The sequence below is a fragment of the Streptopelia decaocto genome (genome assembly GCF_964273445.1).
Source record: "Streptopelia decaocto genome assembly, chromosome: 1".
Taxonomy (NCBI): Eukaryota; Metazoa; Chordata; class Aves; order Columbiformes; family Columbidae; genus Streptopelia; species Streptopelia decaocto.
In genome coordinates, this window is record NC_138663.1 from 17,350,663 (window position 1) to 17,372,560 (window position 21,898).

The window sequence follows — 21,898 nt, forward strand, 5'->3', positions numbered from 1 at the left end:
AGTGAATATATATGTGAATGAAAATATCTGTATATAAAACTGTTATAAATTATTGGCAGCAATCAAGCAATCAGGTAGCCTGTATATTATTACAGGCTACTACAAACTTATCACTAGTGAAGCAAACTAGTAATATAGCAGCAGAAATGTTTATGGTAGATTACTTATATGCACATGTATTTATATGTTCACAGTAATATCACTATCAGGCTTATTAGAAAGATCTGAAGAGTTGCCAAATCATCCCAGAGGGGAGGACAAACTGATCCCACAGGGCATCCAACCATCCCAGAAATGGGAGGACAAACCGAACCTTTCCCAACAAGGGTTCAAGATCTCTCGGACAGTTTGTGCAGACAGTTCAGCTTATTTCAGAAAGGAAAAGTATGTGCTGCACAGGAAGTGCTCAGAGAGAGAAGCTTCATTTTGGATAAAAATTAAGTTGTTTTTATATCATAAAGAAGTGAGGAGACATAGGATACCACTACTTCAGCAACCAATAAATGCTGTTAATTTCTGGTTTTCACCTGGAATAGCCAATAGATGTTGATGTTTTCTTTTCCCTCAGGCCCATTTTTATTTTTCCAGGCTGTTTTCTTGCAGATAAAACAGTCAGCGTCATTTACCAATTCCTTCTTTCTTAGGATTTCTCCTTTTTCCAGTCTGTTTTTCACCTTTTCAGTTGGCAAGTTGTTGTTACAGTTTCTTGTTTTTGTGCTTATCAACGGTATCTCAGGATGTCTCTGGTTTCTAGGTATCCAGCTGTGTACTTCTGAGGTGCTTCTGGTTCCCAGGCTGGTGGGCATTGTCTCTGTCAGCATTTCAGCAGAGGTTTTCTTCTGTTCAGTAATTTTCCCCTTCTAACCAGGTCACCTTTATGGCTGCCACATCACCTGCACGTCCAGTTAAGATGTGCAGTGAACCTCTTGTAATACTTCAAAGTTTCTTGCCCAGTGGGAGATAGGAAGCCAAGATTGATATACCTGGGAGGGAAATCAGGGAAGCTGGTTAATCTTGGACCTGAAGCTTGACCTTTTATGTTTGAGTCTTTTGTGTGAGTGTGGAGGGGAGGATGTTTGAATTTTGACTGTCTGAAGATGAAATCCAAGGAGCACTCTGCTCTCATCGCCAAGGAGGATACTAATCTGTAAAGCTCAGTTGATAGACACCATGGTGAAATGGTCTTACAAGCTCTTCTCAAGGATCTGTGACTGCTGCTCTTTGTAGCCAGCTTCACTTGTTCTGCAGAAGGGACCCCTCAGGGCTGGAGAAATGTCCTCTCTGAATTCAGTTCAGCGTGGCCAAATTGCAGATTATTTCAGGGGAGAGAGCAAGGAAGAACGCTTCTTCTTTCCCCCTCTGTGGTTTCTGTTGCTTGGCAAATGTAAAGTATTTAACCAAACACAGGGGTTTTACAATGCCAGACCACACTGCTGCCAGAGTAGCAACAAACACTTTAAAGAGTTGGAGGGGCCAGAGCAGTTGTAGTGGGGTGGATTTAAATTGCAAAGCTGTGTACTTCAAAGTTAGGAAATGCCATGAAACGTAAAACCGTGACAGTCCTTAATGATGAGATGAAGTTATTTGTATTTTATACGAGTTCTACCACATTCGTTGTCTACCTTTTAACTGTGCCTCTTTGCATAAATCTGCATCTCTGGCACTGCTTGTCCTCCTAGTGTTCAAGTTTATGGGGGTTTTGTTTTGGTTTTGATAGAACAAGATGTAGTGCAATGAGAACAACTGGAATTAAGGAAGCTGGAAGATCTGATTAGACTCTCGGGGGCACTGATGTTAATTTACGTTACTTGTGGTTTTCTTGTGTATTCACAATGAATAGTCACTTCCCTTTTAGAAAAAAAAAGTGCTTAAAGAAGAATTTTTTTCCCTTTAATGGCCTTGAGAAGATAACATCCCTATGAAGCTTTGGAACACTTTGCAGTATCTTCATGATATTGCACAAACTCCGGTGCATTTGAAGTGCAACAGATGTTTCCCCTCAGCTGTGTGCGTGCTTTTGTTCTGGAACAAGGCAAGCCCCTGAAAGTAGGGTAAGCTCATTATAAACATAGTTTTCTTGTTGGATTTAAAGTTCTTTGTGGACACATAATTAGGAACAGCTCCACATATAAGTATGACCTTATGTCCATTTCTTTCCATTTATTTACAGGAGAGACAATACCCGCTGAAACAGTGAAAGTTCCCTACCCTGCTGTTGGGAATAGTGTTAGTTGCTGGACGATAACTTGGTCTCTATGCTCCAACTCTTTGTTCTGGGGTTGCTAACGTAGCATCAGTTGCGAGATGGCGGCAGTCTGTTCGCTTTGATGGAGTTCAGCCTGTAACCTCATGGTGGAAGCTGTCCTCTTGAGTCATGTATCTTTTTTCCATCTCTCCTAATTCTGTGCTCAAAACCTCTTAGTGCTGCAGGAATTCGGATAATCTACCACCACCTAATGTGCACAGTGGATAAAATGATCGGAGAGACTGCACAAAGATGACAGTTTATCAGTTCTTCTGGATATTTGCACTAGGGCTTCAGACCTCCTGAAAGCACTTAATGATCGGTGTCAGAGAGCCTCAGATATTAACTGTCTGATTATCAAAGATTTACAAGGCAATATATAAAAAGAAATGGAAGAGATTGCTGGAGGGTAGAATATAAAATAGTAATATTGTAAAACGACATAAAGCCTGAACCCCTGTGTCTGCATTGAAAGTGGAATTAGCTATTATTTTCTTTTCTGGTTTGCTTTAAGCTTGAAGTACACCTGCTGTTACACTATTTATTGTCAAGATTGAACTTAAAAACCAGCCCAGAGACCAAAATGTAGAGAACTTCAGAAAACAAACAAAGAAACAAACAAAAAACCCTAAAATAAAAAAAAAAAGAGGCTCCGAATCTTATTTTTGTCATATCTCTTATATACATATCTGGGAAGAGCAATCAGTGATAGTAACCCCATTGTATCTCTAGAGTAAAATAAGGTCATGAACAAGGATACTGCCAATGACAAAAAAGCAAGGCTAATGAGCCAGAAAGTCGCATAGTTGATACTAAGTTCTCATGAAAAAACTTGTGAGAGTGTGTATATGTGTTTGTATAAGTAAATATATGTGTGTGTGTATGTATATATATTTATATATAAACTATTGCATGGGAATTAGTAGGGCACACTGTTATCTTGGAAAGGGGTCAAAATCTGAACTTAGGTCCTCGTCTAATAACCCCTTCTTAAAACTATAAAATACTCAGGTCTGTAATGGGGCCAATTGACTTTATAAAAATACAGGGATGCCAGAAATTGATGGATAGAGGGTTATATGGCATCATATAACTATGTGAGTACCTGTTTGTGTGGTGGTTTACAACCTTTCCTGCTGATTATTTCTTTGGGGAATGAAGAGTACATCACATTTTATTTAGATAAATGTAGCTTGTACCAAGGGCTTAGTTTTGATACATTGCATCTTGAAAAAAAAAAACTTTAAAGTTGTTTTTTCTCCACGCCTTGACAGTTGTAACGAAGTATTTTGTACATGATATAGTTGTGTGCTTTTATGAAGTCTTTCTAGTCTTTGATTACTTGTTTTTTTGTGGTGAATATATTTGGTATAGCACAGATCAAAAAAACCCATGTAGTCTGTCATAATTAGGTTTTAATTTTTTAATAGAAATACTTCAGGGTAACTAAATCTTTTTCTTCTCCCTTTATTAATAGAGGAGGAGCTCAGGAAGCTGAGAGAAGAAACAAATGCTGAAACGTTAAGGCAGGAGCTAGAAAAGGAACGGCAGAGGAGATTAGAACTAGAACAAAGAGTCAATGAAGTACTTAAAGCAAGGTAAGAGAAATATCTAAAGCAAGGTAAGATAAATATCTTCACTGTAAATCTGAAAGCCACTTGAGATCTCTGACTGTCTCTGAGTTCTGGTGAAAGCCTCTATTTCCAGCCTAGGCTCTCTTAAAATAAATTAGTAGCTCACAGAGAAAGAAGCGCTCTGTATTTTCCTATTAAAGTACATCTTGTACACCGATGTACACTGGAGTTACTTAACCATCACATAGTGCCCCATCTGCAGAGATATCCTGACACTTGTCTAGTTGGGATATTCTGAATTTCAGCTTCCCTGATGCCTTCTCTCAGGGATCTTCCCTACGTGGAGCTGTCAGCATGCACTGTGTGCCAGAGCCTTTGTCATGCCATTGCACGTGCTTTGCCTCTTCAAAACCTGTGCCATCTCCAGATTGTCCGGTCCTTGTTACTCCTGTTCTAGCAGGAGCAAGGACGTCCCAGTACCACAGCACAACCCGAAATGTGTGGATGTGACTGGAGCTTGAGCCTTCCTTGTCACTGCAAAAATGAATGAAAACATGTCTCCTTATATCCCTAAGTCCTTTCAGCTTTGAGGGCACCCACCTTAATGATGCAAAGCATCACATTTGATGTCGTCTGTCCTTAGTCTGCCTAAGATGCATGGACTTCAGATCTTAAGATCATAGTAGTTTCTTGGTGGTCTTGTTGGTCTAGACCCCTTGCATACGCAGCTGCCTGTGTAATCTTCCTCAGCAGTAGCTAAGATTACTTGGCTGAGCAGTAGGATCTATGGTTCACCATCAACTGCTGTCATCAGGAGAAACTGCAGGCTAAGTTGGTAATCACGCGTGATAAGCACTGCCAGTTACTTAGAGGTGACAAGCAAGAACAAACAGGCAAATGTTTTTGCATGGATATGAGATTTCCCAATGCTATACAAACTCTTTCCAGCCTGCTGCTTCCTTTTGTACTCATCCTGGGTGTAGAAATGTCTTTCTGGTGAGGCCAGCAGTCTGCGTCCACTGGTATTCTGTAGCAATGGAAGTAGGAGCCATTTACAGGAAATGTGAGCCTGGTTACTTTCTGTGGTCTGTTTACCTCCTATTCCTATAGAATCCTACAATCATTTAGATTGGAAAAGACCTTTAAGACCATCAAAGTTCACAACTAAACCATGTCCCTAAGCACCACATCTACACATGTTTTAAATCCTTTCAGGGACGGTGACTCCACCACTTCCCTGGGCAGCCTGTTCCAATGCTTGATAAACCATTCAGTGAACAATTTTTTCCTAATATTCAATCTAAACCTTCCCTGGTGCCTGGGCTCCAGGTCACACTCCAGAGAATCGGGAGAGTGATCCCATCATTGCTGGGGGTCCTGGAGGAGGATGAGGAGCTGCCTTCCTCTGCAGGAAAGCACCCATTGTCCTGCTCTATTTCAGAGTAGTGAGGATGGTCCAGGGTCTGATATGGCCCACTGTGACTTATGAGTACATGTGTTTTGTAGAAAAAAGAGTTTGAAGGTCTTTGTTTATCAATATTAGTGTTAACATCTGTGTCTTGTTGGATTGTGGACAACAGCAAATCTCTAGCAGGTGTGCCATTGCTAAATTAAGGTAGCATGAGCTGTCTGCTCCAACCCTGTATTCCCATTTAGGTATCCTAAGGATTACACTAGGCCCTTTAGCTTGGTTATTGCACTGGGGGATTACATTCAGCCAATTATCCACTTTGTCCAACTCTTTTCTAACTAGTCTTGCTAGTTCCAACCTATTTGGGACAGTCAGGTGTATATAAGATGATTTTCCTAGTTTTTACCTAGAAGAAAAATTGGGTTGTCTATGGTTTTCCTTTGTGCTCCATTGTGTGCAATTCTTTTTAACTTTTTGCACTTTGCTATATGTGTTTTGAAATATTTTTATTAGGACTACAGACAAAGCGTTGGCTGACACAAATGCATAATAGGCCAAATTTATGCCTAATGGAAACTTAATTTTATTAAGCAAGTTACTGCAGAAAGTCATCTCTGCTTATGTCAACAAAACCAAGTTTGTCCTGCTTCTCAGTTACCTAATTTTTCATAAGATGTCTAAATAGATATTCATATAAACATGTTGGCATATACTATCCTTTTTGCTTACAGAAGTGAACTGCTAATGAAAACCAAATCACGCTATGATGTATTATAAGAAGGAAGAAATTATTTTAATAGTTGCGGCATTCAAAAGTACATGTGAAGTAGATCAATACCTATAGCTATATAAATACATGCTGCAGAGTGTTCAGCAAAGATAAAACAGTGAGCTAAAAATATAGATTTTTTTTGTTTGTTTGTTTGCTTATTTTAGTGAAGAACATGGGCTTCTTTCCTTGAATTGTTCCCAGGGAGGAGGGAGGAGTGGAAGAAGAGGATATATAGTGGTTTTGTTTGTCGTAGGGTTCATTGTCCGAGTATTCAGAGGCATTGTGGCCTCAGCTGAAGTTTTCCATAAACGCACTTTGGGACAGCCCAGCATTTGGTACAACAGCTTAAGCTTATGACATTTTGCTAGTGGAACAATGCAGAAATAATTTGGTATAGTCTGTGTGAGCAATGCTTGTTTAGTGTAAATTGTGGGTGATTACTGCCTTATTTTATAAATTGTGAGCTAGCTCTATCACACAGAAAAGAAAAAAAAAAGTAGTTTTGCAACAGCGTTTACCAACAGGCTGTGTTTTATGCAAACCTTTTTATTAGTATCATTGTGGGCTGTTTTTAAGAGGAGAAAATAGACCATGCTTCTGCATAAGCCACTATTTCTTCTGTACCACTTATCCTGGGTCACTCTTCCCGGCCTCTTGTTAAACGACGGCGTCTTCGCGAAGTTTTGCGCGTGGCGGAATTTGCCGGTTGAGAAGATGCTTCAGCTCGCGATTGCTCTGGGGGCTGGAGACGTTCCCTGCGGGAACGATCCCTGTCGGGCTGGGACTCCGCACAGGTAGCGGGAACCCGAGACCTGGCTTAAAAGATTCTTGCCTGAACTGCTGTGCTGGGATTGCTGACATACATGTGGGATTGCTGACATTACCCAGTTGGCTGAACTTGGTGCGTGCCTTTATTTTTAACTTAGATTTGTTGACAGGTGAAGTCGTTCCTGTCAAGAGTTTGGTTTTTTTGGTTTGTTGTAGGGTTTTCATGGTTTGTCTGTTTGGTTTGGTTTGTTTTCTGTCTGTTTGTTTTTCCTGCCTGTGAGCATTTGGATATCATACAACTTTGAGTTGATGATATTTTTTCTGAAGCCTTTTGTTTCTGGAACTACTAGTTTAGGACACCAGCCATGTCAAATGTATGTGGTGAGGAGGGCAAAGGCTTCTGAAATATTTGATGTTTTTTAATGGGAAGGAGAAGCAAAACATAGGAAAATGTTTTAACTCGGTTTTGCGACAGCTTCTCGAGCTCAGAAGTTATGTATACTCAAATGATTAATCTTGAAACTATGCTGTGAATATACCTTTATGCTTATTTTTTTCATTTCTGAGCTTGTAATGTGCTTTTGATGGAAGCATATACACATTCATGTTGCTTTGAGCAGTAAGAAAGATATCACAGCCTTCACTGGCTTCCACAACAGCTGTCAAAAGAATGGTGATGGGTGATGTGAACTCAGTACTTGGAGTCAGCCTGTAGGAAAATATCAATATGTCTGAGAACATCCCGGCAGTGACTGGACCTGTTGTGTGCAGTGAGTCCTGTCTCCAGACACTTGTTGAGGAGAGTCTGTGGATTCAGAGGCGCCTCAACTCGTTGCTGTGTTCATGGCCAAAGATGCACAAAACCAAAATGTTTAGCTAAGGTAAATGGCCTTCAATGTCAAGGCTCCCTTAACTTTTGTGTCATACTTGCTGTTACAAAAATAATCCTTTGGCACTGTTCTGTGGGGCAGCGTTGAGTGGATGCTGCATCAGTGTGTGCTGGTTGTTTTTGAATGCTATACATCTGCTAGTCACGGACAGCTCTAACAGTACTGCTTCCCTGACTTGGGTATATATTAAAAACATTAAAACTGGCACATTCGTGTTTGTCTTCTCCATCGGCTGTAGTTGCTCTTACCTGTTTTAATCAGCCTGTGGTTTTAAATGGGTGCAGTCTCTAGTTGCAGAAGCATGACCCAGCCTCAGGTTGGGCATCTGTTGTTGTTACTGATCACACACCATTTTCTGGATGGAAAGCCTGGTCCGAGAGGAATTCATGCAGCTTGTTTTCTGTGGTGCAGGCTGCAGTTAAGGGATGTGCTTAGAAAAAAACTTTTGTATTGTTCTGGGGACCGTTTGTGTTCACCAGCCTTTTAGCTGATCTCTAGCATGAAGAGTGGTTCAGAAGCTGTAGGAAAGTAATTCCTCCCCTGTGTCAGTGGTCTTGATGTATTGGCTGGTTCAACATGACCTCGTTTTGGGATTGAGCTTCCCAGTGGGTGTGCAAGCCCAAACAATGAATTCTGAGCTTCCTGGCCCGAATCTGTCTGAAGTGGCTAATTATAACCAGATTCACAGGTGCAGTAATGAGTTGTCATTAACCTGATGATTCGTAAAGGTCAGGTTCTTCACAGGGAGGGAGTAACAGGCAGATGGCAAGTAAGACATTGCCAAAATGTGAAACAGAAAAGCACCAAAAAGGGCCAAAACCAAACCGTCATGTACCCCTCATGGAGCTCAGTGAGGCTGCTATCCAGAACTGCTGCTTGGTGAGACTTTTTGGATTTTGTCCCGAGAAACACAGAGAGTAATGATGCTGTGCTGCTTCTGAAAATAAATCCCAGCATGTCAAAGGAAGACCCAGCCTGAAGGCTCTAGTGGTGGTGGGATCCTGTCCCGGCTCTGTCACTGGAGCTGTTCAGGTGTGACACCCTCCCAGCACTTTCACACAACTGGAGCGAGTTGAGTGACGGGCTCCTGCCTGTGTGAACCCGCTCAAGGATGATTGCCTCCTTTCTTCCAACATGTGTCTTCAGCTTCAATGAAACATGGTGGCAGTGACAGATTGAGGATGAAAATGCCCACCTATATGGTGTAACTGTCTGACCTGATGATAGAGGAAAACAAGACAATGCTATATGATAGTTTGTACAAATTTGATCACATTAATTGCTGTCTGTCTTCAGAGAGACAGAGCTGGAAACGGAGGAGATGCAAGGATGTGGGGGAAAGTGTAAGATAGGTGGGGAACCCGTGGTTTGTATAGAAGCTGAGGAAAAAAAGCACAGAAACCAAAGTTAAAGTTTAGCTAGAAAAAATAAACTGGTGGCATTTCAGGTGGCTTTTGAAAAGAAGAGTTGCTGCTGATACAGAAGAGGTCTGGATAAGTGGCTTTGAAAGTAGAAACCATTTAATTTGGCTACTGCACACTGATGGATATCCAGTTATAATTTTAAATCAGTAAATTATTTCTAAATGTTCCTTTTAGAAATGAATGAGGATGTGGAAGGCTTATTAGCCATGGGAGTGCTTAGGAAGGAAGGGAGGTAATTAGTTCTGTAGTTTCTCTGTCATGCTAGTTCAGACTGCACAATTCGTTATGGCCTTTTCCATGTGCAGCCAGTACAGCAAGATCTTTCCCTGATGTATTTGCTATAGGAACAGCAAGAGAGGGAACTATACATCCATCTATATTGACGTGATCTGCCCCATACAGTGAGATCCCTCTTCCTGCTCTCCATTTGCTGACCAGTGTCCCACTTGGTTCCTTTCCCGAGGAGCAGGAGATGAAGGCAACATTTGAAAGCACCTACATTGTCAGATAAATGAGTGATAATGAAATTGCATGGCCATCATGTTTTTGTTCCAAGCAGTAATCTATTCAGTCATATAACTCCCTGTCAAGTAAAGCTTGCTGTGGCTGGTGTTATGTTGTCAAAGCTGCTGCCTTGTTAGAGAAATCTTTCTGTAGAATATCTACAGGGATGGCTGAAGGCTTTTGGACTGAAGCCCGAGGTGTTCTCAAGACAGCCGGAGGCTGTGGATGGTGCAAATATAATTTGAAGCCTTGCACATGTGCAGAATGGCAAAAGCAATTGTGTTCTCTAAAAACTGTACACTTTTAATGGATGAGAATATTATTCTTGACTTGTTTTGAAAGATAAGACCAGTGATGCCTGCTACTTGCCATATATTTTTAGAACATTTTTCTGTCAGTTTTTCAGACCATTATTTAAATTTTACAAGTTTTTAAAAATATATTTTTAAAATGGGTTGGTATCTGTGCATTTCAAGAGCTTACAACGTAACATTTTAAGTGATTCTTGAGACCTGTTCCACTCACTGTGAAGCCGAGTGGTGTTTGACTCTAGTGACGATGGCAGAATTCAAGGTTCGTGCATGGTTTTGTTCTAGTATTGTGGTTATCAACTTGCTATATGGAATCCCTTTTCATTTGTTACTGTGGGAAAAGTTGGGGCTCTGAGAAGTTTTCCCGGACGGCATTGCAGTGAATATACAGCACAAAGGCATAAGCAATGCAACAAATATGATATTAAATTATTTAGTAGCTGTAAGATGAAGTGGAGCTGTCAGTGATGGGAAATGGCTAAACCGCGCCCCTCTTCCCGGTGGGTGTATTTCTCTGGATCCTAAGTGCAATGTGCAGTGAATATTTTGAATACTGCAAAAGGGCATAAGTTTGATTTTTCTCTTGTCGTGATTATATTATCTCATATGTGGAAACCATGGAGGTACCGGTGCTCTCTTTACCTCAAAGGGAAAAAAAATCTTCGTCTGTAGCATTTCACATTGTTTCCATTTTCTTTGCAGGACAGAAGAGGCACCTGCAGCTCAGCAACCTGCCAAGGCACAGACGCAAGCCAATGGAACAGGTAATCTTGGTCAGATCTCTACTAGCGGTATGGTTCAGTCAGAATTTTTTACCCCTTCCATTTGATTTTTACAAGATCAAACCTTGCTGAAAAACTTGCTGGGTCCTTAAGCAGGACTTCTGAAGAAGCCGACTGTGAAAGCCCATTTGAGCAGCTGCTTGCCTCTCTGTACATGATTCTGCTTTTACTTTTTGTAGTTGACTTTGCACACCTGAGCAAGGAATTTCTTCTGTATCGTAAAATGTTTAGGAGTGTAATGCCACCTGTTGCCTGACATCATAATTTGTGTGTGCCTTGTTGATTTTCGGCTTACCAGAAAACAGGTGTAATACATAGAAAAGGTGTTCTGTTTTGTTCTCAACTGCAAAAGCTCTTTTATGCCATTAACTGTAATAGTGCTTCCTGTTTTTAAAAGAAAATATGTTCTGGAGAAAGAATAAGCTTAAGAGTTACTAATTTTCTTGGATACCTTCACTGTTGTCTACATTTATCAAGCTGCTGCTTATTATGAATTCAATAATATAGTGATTTCTGAAAGAACTAAGGCAACAGGCAGACTCTCAATCTTCCAGCATAGGTAAGCTTTCCTCCCTGCGCCTCTTGATTGAGACAACCACTCAGGCTTTTAAAACTGCAGATTAAATTTGAAGTTGCTCCTCCTGTACTCCCATAATGTCAATATGTTCTGTTATATGAACTACCACCTGCCATTTTTTTCAGTCTTGTCCACTCAAAATTTCTTTCTCAGTACTATTTGAAGTATTAGCATGTGGGAAGCTCCTTCATATTTGTTTATTTTCAAATATAAGTGTTATCTCAGCTGTAAGCTGCCACTAAATTCCTTGTTTTTCTAGGTTTTGCTGCCATTCATTAATAGTTTGATTCTGTTTTTTGAGCCCCGGTTGCTTTTTCTCATGTGCTTAAAAGCACCATTTTGGCTGTTGTAGTAGTTGCCTGATGAATCTTTCATGCCTCTATTTAATCATATCTTAATTTTGTGGAGTTCTGTACTTAAGTGTGATCCTGGAATAGTTGTGACTGTGTCCTCTTTGTGACCTACCTTTCCAAAGAACAGTCAGTCTGTTCCTTCTAGACAGGGATTTTCTGAGTTACAGGTAAAGCAGAAGGTGATTGTTTTGTTCTCACCTGCGCTACCTTAAAGCTTTTACCCTTATATTACTTCCATATACCCATGTATTTATGTTATGTTTTTCCACTGGAACTGACATACAGAAAGCGTGCATCACAGCGTTCCTTTGCCATATAAGACTTTCCAGGCAGTATTATGACTTTATGTTCCATATATAGAAAGTGGCACATGCAGCATTATTTCTGTAGCTTGGCTTTAGAAAGAAGTGCATGCACATTACACACACACACACACACACACACACACACACACACACGCATCTTTACAGCCTAAAAAATGGTTGAACAGTGGTAGTAAGAATACCTCTTGCAGAATCTTACTCCAGTTTCCACCTCCCTTTCCTCTCCAGTCTTTGTGGCTGCACAGCAGTGTCCTGCACCCTGCTCAGGAGTGTTTTGCTTTACTCTGGCTTTTCTCAAGGTGACCCTTCAGCACAATAGGAGTGCTGAGATTTATGTCTGTTTTTTTGTTTATGGGAACCTCTTAAACCAGAAAACGTTTTTACAGTGTTTGCTAAAAATTCTTGTTTGTTAGGATGTTTAAGTAATCTCTGTACTTCTGTTAATAAGATGCTTCCATGTGCTATTCTTAAGACCAAAGCAGTAGTCACCTTCAGCCTTATTTTACCCTTCTGGTGCAGTCAGGGTTTCTTTGCATCGGCAGAAGGAAGTTGCACGGCGAGTTTTCGTGAGGAGTGGTGCCGAAGGGCAGAAAAGCTGCACGGACTCTGCTTCACAGTGATGTGTGGCATGCGGGAACGGGGCAACCTTGGGATGAAGATGTCTTCTACTATTATCCTCATACTTAGTGCTTCTTCTCTTCTTCTTCATAGATAAGCGTAGTCACACAGTCAGTTCGAGGCTCCAGAAGTGGTTTTGTGACAAATTTGGGGAGTACGTTGAGGACTTCAGATTTCAACCAGAAGAGAATACAGTGGAAACAGAAGAGCCACTTAGTGCTAGAAGGTAAAGCTCTAACATGATTGTGAGAAATTGTTGGATTATCTACGAGTTGCTTTTTTTTCTTTTTTCTTTTTTTTTACAACCTCTTACATGGCTTAAGCAAGTGTTTGTATAACAAGTAGTAGAACATATAGAACTGTCTCAAAAGGTTTGTGAATTCTTTGGCCAAAACATGAAATTTGAAGTTTATTTGCTGTCTGAGGTAAAAAGAATTACATTATTTACCAGGTTCCATCATATGCCTCTCAAAAACTGGACAAAGTCTTAGTTAGGCTGGAGGGCTTTTACATTTCAGCTTTTGGTCTGATGCAAGGTAGGCTGTGTTAGTTACTAGAAACAGTTTTCATAACAGGCAAGAATCAGCTGGATGTTTGCATCAAGTTTCGTAACTGAGCAGTATTTCAGGCACCAAATGTACACAACTGTGCACTACTTGCCTTTTTAACAAGTTGCTTTTATCCATTATTTTTCAGGTTGACTGAAAATATGAGAAGATTAAGTGAGTACTTAGCAGTATTTATTTTCTGGAAGTAAAAACAGTTTTTAGTGACCCTACTGGAAGGATTGCTGCATTTCAAAATATAGTGTTTTGAAATACTTCTGCCAGTTCATAAGCAGAAATTATTCCAAAATCCTGAATTAGTGTTTGGAGTTCAAAGTAACTTAGAGGAGCAACGGTAGAATATTGCCTTTAATCTTGAATTGCATTTTCAGTTCAGAGATACCCTATGTAATGTTAATTAAAACGTGTAAACATGCAATGAATGAGAACAGAGTATTTGTCCAATGGCAAAAGTAGTAGTTTTCATACACTTATGCCTGAGCTGCTTGTAGTTCTCCTGCTTGTGCAGTTACAAGAAGGAGGGGTTGGATGATTTATACCCCAAGTGTGTCTTGCATTTCTTTCTCTTGGATAGCTGATAAATTATTTTGAAAGGTGGAGGGTGCAAGATGGCAGGTTAAATGAAGTAGTGAAGCCCTCCCAAAGTTCTGTGCAGGAAAGAATTTTTGGCTTAAAAAAAATGACTGATTTGTGCTCCAAATTATTAAATTATTGTAGGGGGAAAGGTGAAGTTGAAATCAGGGTCTGTAGTCTTCATGTAAAGTCAGTTTTGTTGTCCTTGTTCTAATACCAGTATTTCTTCTGGTTTCATTTGGGAGAATACTTGTGACCTGTTCTCAGTGGTGGACATGCATTGCCCTCAGAATAGATTTAAAGAAAGCAGTATTAAGTTGAAGCTTTGAGTCACTCTTAACTTCCACTAGCTGGGCCACAAAATCTAGATCCCTGTTGTCCAGGGGAGCCTGATGACCACATGGAGCTCCCAAAACCTTGGTTTTCCTCAAGACCCCCGTTGTCACCAGCAGTTTCCAGGTGTTGACCTTCCCTGTGGGTTCGGTGTGGGATGGTGGAGCAGTACTTGAGTCCATGACCTCTTCCAGTGCCTTGGGCATCACCTTCCACTTCATCTGCTGCTTTGGTTGTGCCACTGATGCTCAAGGAAATCTAGTCCTACTTGTTTAAGTACTTCCCATAGGGAATGTATCAAGGATAGCTGAATTTCAAGACAGACAAATTGGGACAGCAAGTCACAGCCTGTGTTGAGGAAAACTTTTAAAGTTGTGAGCTGCAAACTGCAAATGAGGGTGGGTGCTCCTGAGGCTTCCTGTCCAAGCAGAGTCTTCAGTCTTCTCAGGGAAGGTGGAACCGGTGTGTTCCAGCAGAGAAAGCAAAGGTCTTCTTGCAGCAGCCCTCTCCTGTTCTCTTGTGTCCCCTAGCTAGTTTGCCCAAGTGGTAGAGAGCTTAGAGGAACAGGAAGGGTAAAGGACAAGTGGTTTCTGGGGACCTGAGGAAGAGCTCCTGGTGCTGTCTCTGTGTGGCTGTGGGCATTTGTGTGTGAGGGTGACACCGCTCTGGGCACAGGTTTGTCTCCTGTTCAGTGACAGTGAGAGCAAAGGGCTGCAGAGGTGGGAGACAAAGATTTTGAAAATGCATTCCTTAACTAATTGTTCAGTTACATTTATGGATTTACTTTTTCTTAATTTGGATAAGCCTTTTTATCATTACATGTGTTGAATACTCCTATTCATTTTCTAATTTGGTTGTTCATAATTTACAAGTTATTTAACCACTGTCAGCTAATTCTGACACTTGTGTTTTTTCTCCACTTGTGTTTAGAGAGAGGTGCCAAACCTGTTACTAATTTTGTGAAGAATCTTTCTGCCTTATCAGACTGGTATTCTATCTACACTTCTGCTATTGCCTTTATTGTAAGTTATCTTATTCCTCCAGGACTAGTAAGAACTTTAAAAATGTAATATTTACTGAAATTCATTGAAACTGCCATATCTGAGTAGGAGTTGTGCTACAGTTTAAGTCAAATCAAATAGTGTAATTTAATTTAACACAAAATACCAGTAGTTGTCACTTCAATTATATTTCAAAGTCACGTCAATTGTGTATTCTGGGTTTATTGTAGCATAGTTTTGTGACTGTTAAAATAACTTATAATAATCTGGGCATTGTTCTCTCATTTCTTGTTTCCTGTCTCTCGGTCCTTCAATTTAATGGTTGCTTCAGCCTCTGCAAAATCTCTTGTTGTCAAGGGCTGAAATGCTGATAGCTGCCATGTGTGATAAGTTGTCGTTCACCATCAGTGCTGTTTGCCATTTGTCAGGACCACACTTACTGATGAGAGACAAAATGCCGTGATTTGAGTACCATTTAGTATGCAAAAAGATCGGGTCTGTGACCTAAATTCAAACATTCCCATGCTACGTACGAAGGTTTGCATGCCACAAAGTGGCAGAACTATTTAGTGGGGCTTTGGTTTGTTTTCCTTCTAATTGTTAATTAAATGATCTACATTGTTTTGGTTATGGTGCATATAAAATATTTTCATATCGATGGAAATTATTACTGTTAGTTGTAGCTGATTGAACGGAATGAATTTGGTGAAAATGTCACACACGTTTTCATTAAAAGATCCCTCCCTGTAAGTTATAGAGCCCTTTTTAATGCTACTTTGCACAGCACAGCTGAAGGAATATTGAGGAGGAGACTTCCCCCTCCTAGTGACCTGTGTGTGTCCCTTCTCCTGATCTACTGATTTCTCTCTCGTCTCTCCTGACAAACCCATTCTGCAGATAAAAGCTGAAAGAAGGAACTTCAGCTTTTGTTCAGAAAGCTCTGGGACGTCAGAGCCAGGGCGATGCTTTGGGTTGGGGTTATCAGTGAAAAGTCTGTCGTCTTTTGGCAGAGAGGCTGAAGTGTCTGTATTTTCAGAAGATGGGAAAGAGACCAAATACCTTTTGAAGCACTTTGTGGTTTTAATTGTTAGGTAAAATAAAACCTATTTTCTTGCAATCTTTTTAGGCTTGGTAAAAATATGGGATTTAATTGACCTGTAATAATAGAGTGAGAGTTTACCCTGTTGCCCTGTATGGGGCTAATTGTTACAACTCTTCTATTACACCGGTGCTTCAGCTGCCCTGGGTGAGGTTGGACCGTATCATGGTCACAGAGTGGATTCACAAACTTTAGGGTTTACTTTTTACTACGCCTTCGTGTAGTCACAGTGTTGGAAATAGTCTCTGGAAATTTGGTTCAATTTTATTTTTGACGTTACGTTCATGAATGCAGTGCTGTTGTCGGTCATAGTGTGGCTACAATTTAGGAATTTTTGTGATCTGAATTGCATGATTCTGAACCCAGTAGTACAGTGGGAAACAATATTTCATGCATCTCACTTTACACCAGTTTATAATCCACATCTCTTTTTTTAATCTGCAGATTTACATGAATGCTGTATGGCATGGCTGGGCCATTCCTATGTTCTTATTTTTAGCAATTTTGAGGTTGTCCCTAAATTACCTCATAGCCAGGTATTTACTTAAATATTAGATTATTCTCTTGTAATGCTTTGCTTAAAATATGTTTTATTATTCTTGCATTGAGTTGTAAATTTTCTAATGTTCTGAGTTAAGTCTAACAGTGAAATTCAAACTCTAATATCCTTAATTTCATTGCTTTTGGTATTTTTGACTATTCTAAGGAATTATCCTCCTATCCTGTGACTTGGGTCATCATAAATGATGCTGCATGTTTTCTGACAAATGCCTCAGCACGTTAAAATTCTAAAATAAAATTCTGCAGCATTCAGAGCAGTTGGAGAACATCACCTTAAATATTGAAGCCTTCTGCTTTTTTCTGGAGAGAGTTTTCACCTAGGCCTGACATTTCAGTTCTGCCTTTTTCAGTAGCTCTTAGCATACTTTATCCAAAGTATCTTCCATTTGTAAATTCAATCTCTATTAAAAATTCAGACTTGTTAAAAAATGTACGTTTTGTGTACTGAGAGGATTTTTTTAAAATGCTGGTTTAGGATGATGGTCTCTCCCCCCTTAAATGCTGGAAAGCACTTTAATGTGCATATTTTAAAATGATTTTCTGACTTCTTAATTGAGACTTACTGTCTCACACTCTATTCTTTGAAAATTACCAGTAGCAAATAGGCTTCTGAATAAGTTGATCTAATTTTGTTCACATGAAAAAAAAAAAAAAACAAGAAAAAAATATTACTAATTATTAACTCTGTGCACACAGCTCACTTCTGTTGTGAAACCCACAAGCAGTGATTCTGTGTAATATCTACATAGTCTTTTTTTAATGTATCTATATTTAAAGCTGTCTGTGGTTGGCCACTTGTACTTATGTTGTGGGTTCTTCATTAATTTGGGGATTATTTTAACACTTTTTTTAGCCATCGTGCTTGTTGCGGAAAACTAGTTTTTAACCTCTTACAAACAATCCATGTTGGCAGGTGGAGAAGAAGTACTTGCTCTCTTTAACTATTTCCATAACTTCTAGGGGTTGGAGAATACAGTGGAGCATTGTGCCTGAAGTTTCTGAACCCATGGTAGGTCTCTGGCCGGTTTGACCTGTAAGCCTACATTAAAGTTTGCACCTTTAAAACCTTCCTCTGTGTTTATGTGAGTAGTTGTAAGAGGAAAGAGGAGTGAGGTGCAAATAAAGACACTACAGCTTTTTTCTTCCTCTTGCAACTTAGAAATCTTCACTAATGGCACTCTCAGATTTGGGCGTTTCACCCTAAAATATTCCAAGCTTGAATCGTATTTCTGGACTCAGTGTGAACATACCAACCTGGGACAAGTTAGATCCTGTGAGATCTTGAAGCATTCTGGTTTCTTTGTAACATTTTGAAATTAATGTTTGCATGCCCTGCTTTAAGCAGGAAGGATTTTAAGTGTTAATGTAAGATGGAGCTCTTTGAATTTCAAACTTTTCACCAAGATTTAGTGAGGTCTTGCTTCCAGGATGGTTTTGTTACTTTTAAAAGCCCAATAAACTATTTAAATAAATAAATTTAAAAGTTCTAGATGTAAAATTTCTAAAAAAATTACATTTCTATGCTAGACCAGAAATAGGTCAGTTTAAGCTTGTGGTTGTAGACTGAAAGCCGTTGTAACCACGCTGCTTCAAAGGCTTATTGTGTCTTTCACAGCCTCATATTAGTATGTTTGCATATACCCCGGAGGAAAAGCATTGAGAACTAAAGATAACCATAGATATGAGCAGTGAATCTGAAACAGGGGAAGAACTTTGTAAATGTAGAGACTCTTGAGAGGATTATTACCGAGAATGTTGAGGAGTCGCCTTGTCATGAGGAGTTTTGTAAAATATCAGTTTCAGCTGAGCTGAAAATTAATGGCTTGTCTCTTTCTTGCCCAAGGAACCCCCAAAAGAAGACCTGACCGTGTCTGAGAAGTTTCAGCTAGTTCTAGATGTGGCTCAGAAGGCGCAGGTACTGTGCTGCTCTTGGACCTCTCCGGCTGCTTCCTTAGAAACAAAGGGGTTCATAGTCCAAGTGGTCAAAGGATGTTGCTATGCAGCAAGTGGAAACAAACACTCAAACACACAGTACTTTTCTTGCATAGGGATCTTTACCTATGAGCAGCAGAGATCTTGGAAAGATTCCTGGAGGTTCTGAAATGGCCCAGTGCTTGAGAAGTGGTTGAGGGTCTCCAGTCATGGCTCTGAGTGAGGTCTGCAGGGGGAAAGGAACAGCTTCTCACTGTTAGCAGCTCATATGCATATATTAGAGGCAGATAATGTAGATCAGGTGATGAACCTTACCAGTGTGCTGGACTGTGGATCCACATCCCAAATCTGCTCACTGCAAAACTATTCCTTCAAGATTTTTCTGAAGGTTACTGTCTGTTAAGCTGTGTTAATTCAACAGTTTGTACAGCATCTCCGAAATGGGCTCCTTTAAACACCACCACCCGCCTACACCAGCCTTGAAATCTGCTGCTTGTGCGGGAGAGGGTGAAGGGAGGTTTTCTCCCAGCTCCACCGCTTTGAGCTGGCCTGGCAGCCGGGTGCAAGGGTTAGATTATTGTTGGACTCAATGGATCATGAGTCTCTTCCAGCTGAAACAATTCTATGGTTTTATGATTCTGTGCCTCCACCGCCCAGCTGAGCTGCAGCCTTGTGCCGTGTCCACTGCTGTGCCGCTGCCGAAAGCAGCTTACCTGGGTACGCTTGTCTCCTGCCTTCTGCCGGTGGCCATGCGTACGTTTACATGAACACCTTGGGAAGGTGAAGTTTATGGGTGCTGTGACAGCAGGGATCGCTCAGAGAACATAGCCGAATAACCCGCTTAGTTCTGAGCAGGGGTCAGTTTACATCAACAGTTGTTGGAATTGCATGGAATCCAGTAACTCCCAGGGTACATTAGTAGAACCTGATTGATAGTGGTGTGTTTCAAAGAAGCAAACAGCCCAGCACTTGATGAACTCAATAACTATTTCCTGAAATTTCAGTGCTCAAAATGTGTGAAGAAACTTTCCACTTCGTTACCTATTGACAGAAGCTCTTAAATTTTAGATTTGACGGCTTAATTTAAAATTTTTGTAGTGATGTAAACACTTTCTGGTTGTGACAGTGGGGTCAAGTAGCTTCTTCACTTCTAACAAAAAATCGTAAGTTACAGAACAGGGTGTTAAAAGAGGTGGAAGTCAGAGTATTGCTATGCTCTATTCAGTTGTGAAGTACATTGATGGCTAAAAATCAGTTAAATATAAATTTCTGGGAATTGCTTATTACCAACAGAGTAGGATAACTCTGTTGGTTTCATCATATATTCATCAATTTGGACAAGGGAATAGAGTGTACTATCAGCAAATTGGCTGATGACACCAAGCTGGGAGGAGTGGCTGACACGCCAGAAGGCTGTGCTGCCATCCAGCGGGACCTGGACAGGCTGGAGAGTTGGATGGGGAAAAATGTAATGAAATATAACAAGGACAAGTATAGAGTCTTGCATCTGGGTAGGAACAACCACAGGTTCCAGTATAAGTTGGGGAATGACATATTAGAGAGCAGTGTAGGGGAAAGGGACCTGGGGGTCCTGGTGGACAGCAGGATGACCATGAGCCAGCACTGGGCCCTTGTGGCCAGGAAGGCCAATGGCATCCTGGGGTGTATTAGAAGCGGGGTGGTTAGTAGGTCGAGAGAGGATCTCCTTCCCCTCTACTCTGCCCTGATGAGACCACACCTGGAATATTGTGTCCAGTTCTGGGCCCCTCAGTTCCAGAAGGACAGGAAACTGCTGGAGAGGGTCCAGCGTAGGGCAACAAAGATGATTAAGGGAGTGGAGCATCTCCTGTATGAGGAAAGGCTGAGGGAGCTGGGTCTCTTTAGCTTGGAGAAGAGGAGACTGAGGGGTGACTTCATTAATGTTTATAAATATATAAAGGGTGAGTGTCAGGAGGATGGAGCCAGGCTCTTCTCGGTGACAACTAATGATGGGACAAGGGGTAATGGGTTCAAACTGGAACACAAGAGGTTCCACTTAAAATTGAGAAGAAACTTCTTCTCAGTGAGGGTAACAAGCACTGGAACAGGCTGCCCAGGGGGGTTGTGGAGTCTCCTACTCTGGAGACATTCAAAACCCGCCTGGACACCTTCCTGTGTAACCTCATCTGGGTGTTCCTGCTCCAGCAGGGGGATTGAACTAGATGATCTTTTGAGGTCCCTTCTAATCCCTAACATTCTGTGATTCTATTACGTGGACAAAAAAAACAAGTTAATGTAGGTCTTAGTTTTAATTCTCTTGCTTCTTATGCAGAACCTTTTTGGCAAGATGGCAGACATACTGGAAAAAATTAAAAAGTAAGTTTTCTGACATGAGTCTTTTTTTTCTCTTAAAACAAGACTTGACCAATGTCTGGAACACTAGTAATAAAATCTTGTTTCTTTTTTGTTTACAGCTTGTTCATGTGGGTCCAGCCAGAAATAACACAGAAGCTCTACATTACTCTATGGGCAGCATTTATTGCATCCTGCTTTTTGCCCTACAGGATTATTGGGCTTGCAATGGGTAAACACAATAAATAATTGACTTGTTAAAGTCTAGACTTAATGTGTTAAAACACGGAGAATTTAGAGCTTAAGAAAGAAAACACTGCATTAATAAATAATGTAGTGTTTTAAAGTATTTTCATTGTGCTTGGCATTGTTTGTCATGTGCATTTTGAAAAACCTTCTCTGAATACACAATATAATAGAAAAAGATGGGATAATGCATTCCCTCCTTGAAGAGGGGAAGTTTATGATTAGTTGTTAGCAGCGGTCTTCACACTCTCAGCTACAAGGCTTCTGGGAAGTCCTATATTTTGGTTTTTTTTCACTCATACATCCTTGCAAATTAATTATGCAGGACCACATAGAAGGCACAAAGCTGACAGGGTTGGAAAAAATGCAAAGGTTAATGGGACTACTTGTAAAACCTGGGGGATAGGCTGGGCAAAGTGAGCACATTACTGGGGGTGAAGCTGCAGAGAAAGTCTCAACTGGGAATTGGGAAAAGAGGGTTCTTGCTACAGCATGAGACTAGCTTTAAGATATGAAGCCATCTACTGTGAACCAGGAATTTTCTTTTTTCATTGAAATAACGATATAGTCAAATGAGTATCACTTCTAGTGACACTGAACCTCAGACTGTGTCGGCCTGAACATAAACATAGGTTTGCTTGACATGGCAATTGAATTAGATGTGTGAAGATTTTTCTTTTATTTTTACTCTGGCTATTAGAAGG

The 21,898-nt window shown here is 40.5% G+C and overlaps 1 protein-coding gene across 6 annotated transcripts in view; it reads left to right on the forward strand.

Moving 5' to 3' along the window:
• Positions 1–21,898, forward strand: part of GRAMD4 (GRAM domain containing 4) — an 80,801-nt gene that overhangs the window by 46,152 nt on the left and 12,751 nt on the right. For all 6 annotated transcript variants that reach the window (XM_082055329.1, XM_082055330.1, XM_082055331.1 and 3 more), the window contains exons 4-13: positions 3,723–3,843; positions 10,602–10,663; positions 12,646–12,778; positions 13,249–13,274; positions 14,955–15,046; positions 16,569–16,660; positions 17,646–17,694; positions 18,529–18,600; positions 20,929–20,972; positions 21,071–21,180. In XM_082055329.1, coding sequence (XP_081911455.1) covers positions 3,723–3,843; positions 10,602–10,663; positions 12,646–12,778; positions 13,249–13,274; positions 14,955–15,046; positions 16,569–16,660; positions 17,646–17,694; positions 18,529–18,600; positions 20,929–20,972; positions 21,071–21,180 — 801 coding nt within the window. The remainder of the gene's footprint in view (positions 1–3,722; positions 3,844–10,601; positions 10,664–12,645; positions 12,779–13,248; positions 13,275–14,954; positions 15,047–16,568; positions 16,661–17,645; positions 17,695–18,528; positions 18,601–20,928; positions 20,973–21,070; positions 21,181–21,898) is intronic.